This window comes from Aythya fuligula, chromosome 4, assembly GCF_009819795.1.
Source record: "Aythya fuligula isolate bAytFul2 chromosome 4, bAytFul2.pri, whole genome shotgun sequence".
Taxonomy (NCBI): domain Eukaryota; kingdom Metazoa; phylum Chordata; class Aves; order Anseriformes; family Anatidae; genus Aythya; species Aythya fuligula.
Genome location: NC_045562.1, coordinates 41,180,400 through 41,190,235, shown reverse-complemented (window position 1 = coordinate 41,190,235; position 9,836 = coordinate 41,180,400). Strand labels below are relative to the sequence as shown.

General features: G+C 36.6%; 1 protein-coding gene across 1 annotated transcript; it reads right to left on the bottom strand.

Annotated features, from left to right (window-relative positions):
• Window positions 1-1,020: 1,020 nt before the first annotated feature.
• Window positions 1,021-9,617, bottom strand: MFSD8 (major facilitator superfamily domain containing 8). The gene is made up of 12 exons (XM_032187441.1): window positions 9,569-9,617; window positions 9,035-9,120; window positions 7,988-8,031; window positions 6,906-7,146; window positions 6,506-6,619; window positions 5,873-6,017; window positions 5,197-5,255; window positions 4,534-4,642; window positions 3,426-3,560; window positions 2,934-3,037; window positions 2,582-2,838; window positions 1,021-2,419 (listed from the first exon to the last, which is right to left on the bottom strand). Exons 2-12 carry the CDS (start codon window positions 9,063-9,065, stop codon window positions 2,204-2,206), a joined length of 1,455 nt encoding a protein of 484 aa, XP_032043332.1. The 5' UTR covers window positions 9,066-9,120; window positions 9,569-9,617; the 3' UTR covers window positions 1,021-2,203.
• Between the last annotated feature and the right edge of the window lie 219 nt (window positions 9,618-9,836).

Below are 9,836 nucleotides of genomic sequence, written 5' to 3'. Positions count from 1 at the left end.
TTAACTTCAGATACTTTTACCTTATGCATTAAGGACCATGCTATTAGAGATATATAACAAACTGAGGAGCATTAAGAGAAACTGAAAGTATTTAACTTCACCTGTGCTGACATTTCTGCTTGTATCAACATACTTTTGTAGAATGACAGTATGGTGAGAGTTTAACTCTTAGAAGTGTTTGATAAACATGTGTACACATGCATGTAAACACATCCTTTTCAGATTACATATTAAATATTTTAAGTGTAAAACCCTTGACTTTAAGTACCAAGTTATTCTTGATGAGATAGGGACTGGCACTGCATATTAACAACTTGTAATATCAATTATCTGCAGTCTAGGCATAATATATAGTTTTCATGTGCCAACTAAGTTGATTAAGTCATCAATACTAGAATGTGAGGTGACACAAAGGGTTAAGAAAGGGATCAGCTACTTTGTGAAGTGTGACTGTTACATGCAGTTAGATTAGTGTTAACCAGATATCAAAACCCCTCAGGCCCTCTTAACAATACAAATCTTTTGTAAGACTTTGAGGCTGATAATTTATAACAGCCATACACCAAATTAAACAACAGACTGGGGAAAACACAATCGTGTCCTTGCTTTCTTGGTTGAGCACTGTATGAATATACCACTGTTTAGAGATACTACGTTCCACAAGTATTCACCAAGTCCAGTTTTATCATTAACCCTTTATAAAACATTTATTATGCCTTAACCATTAGTACAAATGGAGTTGGAGAACATGAAATGCTAATCCATGCTAGCTCTTTTGAAAACTCCTGCTAGACTTTGGTTTCACATGTCCACAGTAATTTCTGCTTGCTGTAAGTGCTTCCTCTTAGAGCTTGTTTCCACCACTATAATACAGTGGTTGTGGTACTATTTGTTATGAACTAGATTATTAAAAAATGCTCACTTTCTTGAAAGAGAGTTAAAGAACCAAAGTCTTCTACCAGCCTGGAATTGTAGAGCAATAAAGTAGGGGGGAAAAAAAAACAACTTGCCTTCAGTCAGTACTGAAAAAATAATCTTTTAATTCAGTAGTCTTAGTGTTTTAACAGTTGGTTACATAGGAATAATAAATTACATTTAATTCAATAAGCATCAAATACTAGATATGTTAAATAGCAGCTTTTATTGTTACTGGAGGTTTTTAGATCTTCCAGTAGTATTGAAACAGATCAGCTCATACAGATAGAGTTAGGCAACATTATGAAGAATTTTTTAAAATAAAAATATTGAATGATCCAAATGTAAATTATTTCTTACACAATATTATCAGGAAAACTCTATAGCTAGTAGTTAACATGCAAGGAGACATTAGCTTCCTCCTTTTTACTTAATTAGCATGAGCAGTGGTTGCTCATATAGGAAATGAATGCACTGTTCTCAGATGACAACAGAAGCATAAACTACCATGCTTAGTATTTCCTTTTATAGTACGGTTAAGAAAAGCTGTGCATAATTTACTTTGTGCACATTAGCCTTCTTGCTATAAAAAGGCATTTAACAAAACAGTAGACAGTAGGAAAAAATTGCACAATTTACTGTAATTCAAGTAACAGTTATGGAGGCTGTGATTTTCAATTACTCTTAACCAACTGAAGTACCCAAATCCCACATAAACTACTTCTATGAAGTAGGCACCTACCTTCCTCTATAGTTCTATCACACTTCACTTGAAATCCTCACACTGATACAAGGTTCCAAAGAAAGACATTTTGTATGAACCAGTGCTTTCATGCTAGTAAATAAAGCATCAGAAGGTTCACTTACGTAGTGATGTCTCCATAAAAAGTGCATGCTGCTCTACTCATCGTGTAGTTACAAATGAATTATTAATCCTGATTCACAGAATCAAGACAATGTTTCACTTCTTTCTGAAAAGGATGCACTTAACCTGTCACCTTCACAGCTGCACTCAGTACACAGGTGCATGTAAACACTTCAAACGTGCCATTGTACTGGTTCAACTTCTTCATATCCTTCCTCTGCTGCTGGAAAAGCAGAATACAAAAGCTCTGTTGCAGCGAGTATAACCATGGATTAGGATATGGCCAAACTACGTGCTCTGTCACTGTGTAAGTACAGGTTCTTATCTCACAGCCAACAAGGTCAGTGGTTAGGCACTCCTCATTAAAAACTAGTAATAAGCTATAATTTCTGGGTTGGTTTTACTCCGTCGTTCCTTATTTATTTAACAATTCTCTTCTTGCATCCTTCCATACCTAACAGAAAAGGCAATAAGCCTCTTGTATACTATCTCCAAGACTAAGAGAGAAATTATGACTACTCCACAGATTAAGCTAAATGCCCAACGTGGCCCCAGGTGAGTGTATATTTGGCTCACAAAAACAGGTCCAAGTATGCGTGCTCCACTTCCAGAGGCAGTTAACCATCCCATGTAGACACCCTTTAAAAGAGCAAAAGTTTATGTTACACAGGAATTTGACTAGCCAAGAATTCCCACCAATCACCCTAAACAAACATTACTCCCACCAATTATCCTAGAAACGTGTTTGTCAATCACTTGTCTTTCTGAAACAAACAAAAACTGTTTAGGCATCATGCTTACCTGAGGTTTTGGGCCTAGAAGTTTTGAGTATAAAGTGTAGGACATGACATTACAAACTGGATAGCCCAATCCTATTAGTATGTCAGAGCTGATATACTGGGCCAGGTAGATCATGGGAGTATTCAGGCACCAGGACTGTGTGACAGGGCAGCCTACAGGCTCTGAGTGGTTGGATGGAAGCTGCATTGCTTGCAAACTCCAGAAAGGTATCACCATTTCACTGGAAACTGTTCGAGGAATAGAACTGTTCTTTATTTCTGTAAAAAGAAGTAATACGTGCCACTAAGAAAACAATAAAATTAAAAGCGTTCAATAAAGCATTATGACTAGCCTAGCACAGCTTGAATTTTACCTTGCCATTGGATATTTGGTAGTTTTTTCCCCCAAGGCAGTAAGATAAAGAATCCAATTAAGACGATCAGTAAGCCTGCATGGAGTATGGCACGCTCACCAGTCCTATCAAAAAAAAAAAAAAAATCCAATACGTATATCATTTAGTAAAAGTATAATTTGTAGAGGTGTTAATGACACAGCCCATTAGTTTATTGAAAAGATGCCTAACCAAAATACCTGCAACAAGGACAGCAAAATCACAGTGACACCAAACAAAAGTTTTTCTTGTGACCCCAGAATGAGACACAGAGAAGGAAGGGACTCATGTTACCAGAACAAAATGTAACAACAGCATCATGCCTCTGTCAAAATCAGGATACTTCACTGTCATAGTATACCCAAATTTGTTAACAAGTAAGAGATTTAGGTAATGCAGATTTGGACTTGCTAGGAAACTTTTCAGACTTAGCTAATATAAGTACCAAAATTTCAATAAACTCCAAAAGCTTACCTTTTAGATAGCATTTTAACCACCATGAAAACAGTAACTGATTCAACGCCAATCACACTAAGGATTATTCCATTATAAAAAACAGCTTTTTCCCTTGTCCAGGAATACATATCCATCGTCAGTGGAGTAGCTATGCTAAATCGACAAAATTAAAGTAAAAAAAAATATTGTCATACATCATTTATTAAAAATAAATCCACTAGACCAGATTCAGAACTGCATTACAACAGCCATATTCTGAAGCATCATTAATATATTCCAGATAGTTCACAAAATGATGATGGAATTGAAGCAAAGCAAGAGTTACGCTTTGACAGAAAGACAGGGAGAAAAAATTGGGCCCTGTGAATGTAAAAATAATGTATATTTATATTAACCTATCAGTCACTAGGAACTCAATTTTCTAAAAAATTAAAGCAATTAAGACAGATGTACTGTTAAAATAAATGTTAGTTAGAACTCAAAAATTTGTAAAATAAATCCCATATCCTCTAAGTATTTAATAAATTCCAAAAATTAAGTATTCTTTGGTCTAAGGTTTTTTCCTCACTTATTTTCTTAAAGAAAATGAGTTAATAACTCACCTCTATACATAAAAGTTATGTAAAATAGCATATTTAAGAACATAAATGCATTAACTGTATCAAAACAATTGTTTTAATTATCATTGACATAAGAGCTTTGCTGGAGCTTTTGGAGCATATGAGAATCATACTAAGAAACTACACAACCTTAAAATAGGAAGTATAGAACCAAGTATTCAGATGAAGACACAATTTTCTCTGAAGGTATTAGGTAGTCCAAGTTAGGCAACTGGTTTTTAACAGTTAAGAAGTTGAGGATGTGCGTTTGTGTCCATTCAAAAGCTTTTACATTAACGTTCCACATACCACACTGTGCCACGTATTTTTGGTTATTACTGTGCTTTAACTCATTACGGTGTTTCAGTATACAGCAATTTAATTGCTTATGGTTTTGGACTTATAAACACTTCTATTTATGAAGAGTATAATGAAGTAAATGAGTTTAACAGAAGAGCCTTTACATGAACACACTGTCCAATCACATTATATGTCAAAGTATTTTAAGCAAAAATAGACAAACTTACGTTTCAAAGACAGCAAACACAAACAAGATGACAAAGAAAAGAAAATTCATTGCTACCACAGCAATATGGTCAACATTTCCTTCTGCATCCTGATCCGGAACACCACTTTCTGCAACAAAACAAAAAAATAACTTTGTAAACTAATCTTTTTTTACACTATCACCTATTACAGACATTAATCACTTCCTTACTCTATTAAGTATTTAACATGCAGTTTGGTGGGCAGTTAGGCAGATGTGTTTTGACAATGTTTTTCAAATCCAAATTGGAATTGTTGAAACTCCCATTTTTCTGACTATGAGAGAAAATTATTTCCGAATTGGTTATACCGTCTGCTGGTCCACTGTAATATTAGGACTGACAAGTCCTTAGTAGTGGTAAAATAAGCAACCTGTTCTCAAGATCTTTACAACAGAAACCAAACCACTTGCAATTCTTCTTGCTAGGTCAAAAGTACACACCAGTGTAAATACCCACATGACAATGGAGGCTTTGTTCCTCTAACCTGGGTGTAGCATTTTCATAAATAAAATCATAGAATTATTTAGGTTGGAAAAGTCCTCTATGATCATTTGGTTCAACCTTTAAGTTAGCACTGATACTTAGCTTTAAGAAAGTATTTAGAAAGTGTCATTTGGTAAGCTTGAAATAAAACATAGATACCTTCTCCTTCAAAATTGATACTACTGCATTGCCGTCCCATGTCATCCACTCGATGCTCTCTAGAAATTTACAACTGTTATCATTAATACACATATTTATTTGCTCTATTACTAAGTATACTTCTAAATGGCATAATTTTATATTCTAATTATTCCCAGCATCTTTAAGTATCACCTGTGTAGTCTACATTTGGCTGATGTGACCACCACCATCTTTAAAAAAGGAAATACTACGTTGGGAGAATACTACGTATCTCTGTGCCTCTGTCCCATCCCCTCCCTGCCACCAGTGGAGCAAAGCACAAAAATTCCCTCAAGATTTCTAAAAGGAAGACAATGACAGTGAGAACCCTGTAAGCAACCTAACCTTAGTTCTCTTTAAAGAAAAAACGTGCAGAAACTATCATCACTAAAAATACAAAAATCAAGGTTAATAATCTAATAGCTTTCTTTTCCATTAGTTTATACTCTAGCCATAGCTTCACTATGATTCACTTACCAACATAATGAGAAAGATCTGTATTACAGAAGGCAAAAACTCTGAAGTGATAAGAAATAAAGATTTATAGTTTTAGCACTCCAGATTTCAGGCTTAGTACTCCTTCTAAGCAATGCAATATTCATTACCTGCCAACACTTAAATCAAGGTAGAATTGCTCTATTTCTATCTTGATTACCTGAACACGGCAAAGATGAGAATAATATTAATAATTCCTAAAAGAGCTCCAAATAAAACTGGTGCTGTATACATGTTCAGCTGAAGATCAATTAATTTCCATGTTACTCCTTCTTCTCCAATAAGTGTAAAACATGTCTGAAAAACTTAAGAACAGACATATTAAGAAAATCGTGAGAATCACTAAGAAAATACAACACAGAAAAAACATGTAAGACTAGATAATCAAAGTTCTAATTGACAACTGAAGTATTTTACCTACCTTCTGATATCTTGAGAAATCTGTTCTAAATAAACTCTCAGATGCCAGTGGGATCTCAACTAACCAAAATACTTCTTGGTTACATATAAATATACTGTACACGTAATAACATGACCCATAAAGAACTGAAATTCAATTCTGAGTGTACAATTGATTTTCTTGACCATGCGCAGACAGTTGGTTTACATTTTTTTATTCTTCCTTCCAAATGGAAAGCGTTGGTTCTGGAACAAGAGTATTGCTCCTGCAGTGGCAAGCTACAGGGACCATTTAACATATGGTCACTGAGAATTCCTACTTCTGATGCCCAATTTTAAAGAATATTAGAGGAAAGCCCACTTTAGAGAGGTGAAGTAGTAAGAAATGCTCTACCTGGTCCTAATATGAAGCCTATTGCTTGGCAGGCACTGGTATTGGCCATGGCACTTGTTCTTTCTGTAAGGGAAGTAGCACCCGCAATATATGACCGAACTACAGCCACATTTCCTTAAAAAGAAAAAACAAAAGTGTTCCTGTAAATACTAAGTTATATTGTTAAATTCTACAGTTACATTTATTTTTTCTTATTTTGCAAGAAAATAAAACCCAGCACTCCCTCCCATATTCATATACACTGAAAAATTACACAGCTTTATAATAAACTAGTATTGACAAACTCTTTCCTTTGCTTATTCACATAATGATAAATGAGGTACAAAAACACCATGTTAACTATCTTATATGAGATGCAAAACTTAGTAATTTTCGGAAACGTCAATTCTGCCGTGGTTACCTGCTCCAAAACCCACAAGAGCACGTGCAGTCAGCATATAGTATTTGTTGTGTGAAGGAGGTACATGGACATAGGCATAAAGACAATTAGCAGCTACTGAAATTGCCGTTGAAACAACAAGAGGTTCTCTCCTTGGCCTGTAATTGGACCATACGCCGAACAGGGGAGAGGCAATCATTTGGCCAATGCTGTACGAAGCTATAATCCATCCCAAGAAACTTCCATCTGCTGTTGGATCAATCTGCAAAAACAAATGAAGCAACTGTATGGGTAAAATATTACAGATTTTTATAGTATCAGCAAAACCAATTTAGAATCAGTGCCTGAAATACCTAAGACTCTGCACTGTATTTCTGAGAGTATATGGCAGTGTCAAACATAAGCTGAACAAGTTAGCATATCTTTGTGGCATTGTGCAGCACTATGTAAATATGTTCTTCTGGGTCTCAGAAGCTTTCATGTAGTATTTTGTCTGGGGCAACAGACCCTGGCTAATTGTCTACGAACTGTACAATTTCGGCAGTAAAATCCTAGGATAGATTAAAATACAGTTTTAGGGATTTTTTTTATGTCACTTCTGACAAGAAAGCAACAAAGAAAAAATAAAACCACTACCCAGGTACACATTTTAATAAAACCACTAGCCAGGTTCCCTATTTACGACTATCAAGAAGGCCTGCGTACAACAATCCAGCACGTACAGAGAAACTTCTAGCTTCAGCTTCCTTTTTTTCAAAAGGCAAACAAGCCTTATGCATTGTGTTTTCACACTACACATGCATGCACAGAGATTTTATTGATTTTTGATTTTATTGATTATTGATCAATGAACAGTGAAATAATATTGGAATACCAAACGTTTCTGAGTTATGTTGTACTTTTATGAATTCAGTAACTAACTGACAGATTTTATACAACAGTAAAAGCTGTCTTAGCAGACGGCAAAATAAAAGTCTCAGTATAACCACATAGTTCCCCATATTATACCTGTTCCTCAATAAAATACCAAGTTTTATACCACATAATTTCTGAGCAAGAGTTTTGTCTTCTAATTAATTAAAAAAATGGTAACATTTACAAACCTTTTGTAGATACGGCCACACAGACATAATTACAATTGAGAAACCTGCAATACAGTAAAAACATAATCAAAGTTACTTTGTTTGCCATGTGTATGAGTAATACCATTTACTGAAGCAGCTACTACAGACACATTCTTCTGCTACTAGGTATATGATAGACAATGTATGAGTCTGCCACCTCAAAAAAATACATATTATGTGCTCGCGTGAAGAGTAATCATTCTTCCTGATAGGAGCCACTATTTTTTAATAGGACATTGTATAGATGCATACATGCTAAACAAAAAACTCTTATGAAAGGAATACTGATGCACCAAGCAAACTGCAAAGAATTTTTCCTCCCAATTGAAAGACTACAAGGTCCCCAGAGTAAAAAGAATTTCTTCACACACAAATATAATTGTACTAAATAATTTTTAATACATAAAATGAAACAACAACAACAAAAAATCACTGAAATATCCTATGATTCATATGATCATTTCTAGGTGCACATAAAATCACTAGAAGGCAAAAATCAACAGAACTCTTACTTCAAGGGGCAGCTATTTAGGACTAAAACAGTAATTTGCTCTGCAGTGGAAGTACAAAATTCCTTAAGCGAAAACACATCCTGACATGTATTTTGAAATAGATAACATGCATTCCCACAGAGATCTTAGCACTTCAGAGCTAAGCATTACTTCTATTTTAATTCCCTAGAAGTTTTTCTTTGGGTGATAAAGCATGACCTTTTTTTTGTTGGTTCTGAGTCATAACCTTACTCTGCCACTACTTTCTACCCCCAACGATTACAAAGCCAATAAAACAGAGTTAGGTAACGTCATTCATTCTCAAAACACAGTATTACTTATTTTATCAAACGTAACTTTGTTTGATTTACTAAAATTATCTTCTCTTTAAAAAAATAAATCACAACATACACATTTTTATGAGTATAAAGAACAGTAGCATTAAAGGAGCTAGTTGAAAACCAGACAACCCTATAATTTTCAAATCAGACCATATTAATTAAACAAACAACAAAATTCTTCCACGTTTACTCACCTACACTACTGAGAAACATAGTAAGATACATGATCCAGATGGACCTCCACCTGCTTTTATAATGCTCCTGTGTTTCCACAACATCCCTGTTTTTTGAGGGCAAGAGAGAAAGAATCATTATCAAGTTCTCTCAGGACACTGCAATCATGTTTCACAGACATCGCAGTACAACTGCATAAACTGCTTTTCAGTCTCATACAGGAACGGACTCCTACACTGAAAAAAACATGATTTTAGAAGCAAACACATTTTTCTCTGACAAACACTACACTGACAGAACGTAAAGCCAAACAGAACTGCTGTCAGGCACCGCTGTGCTTGAAAGCGCTACCCGAAGAGAACTTTACCTAGAGAGAACTTGAGCGCTCCAACCTGTGCACTGGCACACAGGAGCACTACAGACCCCGCGTGAAGCCTTTACCAACTGCGCATTAAACCGCAACACCCAGATGTCCTCTCACAGAACCGTGACTTCAAGCCAGAAGAAAACAACAACAACGCAGCCGAGCTAGGACGGCAGGAAAGAGCCCGTACCTGCTCTCCTGACCCTCGTCCTCCTCCTCCTCCTCCTCCTCTCCGGCTCTCAGCAGGGGCTCCTGCCCCTCTGCCGCCGCCGCCGCCATGCCCGCCCGGTGCCGCCGGGACCCGCCTCCCCCCTCAGCCACCGCCGCCTGGCCGCGGGTGGGCGCTGCCGGCCGGGCGCGAGGCCCCCAACGGCCGCCAACGGCGCCGGGCGCGAGCCGCGCCGGTCACGTGCCCGGCCGGGCGCAGCTCAGCGTGCGCCTGCGCGCGCCCGCCCGCC

Bases quoted from the DNA above. Each gene is read 5' to 3' on its own strand.
- MFSD8 (XM_032187441.1), bottom strand. From the start codon at position 9,065: ATGTATCTTACTATGTTTCTCAGTAGTGTAG. The intron at 4,643-5,196 runs GTATCTATGTTT...GTTTTGTTGCAG, and splicing joins TATCAATTTTGAAGGAGAAG to AAAGTGGTGTTCCGGATCAG. The intron at 2,839-2,933 runs GTAAAATTCAAG...TTCTTTTTACAG, and splicing joins ACCAAATATCCAATGGCAAG to AAATAAAGAACAGTTCTATT.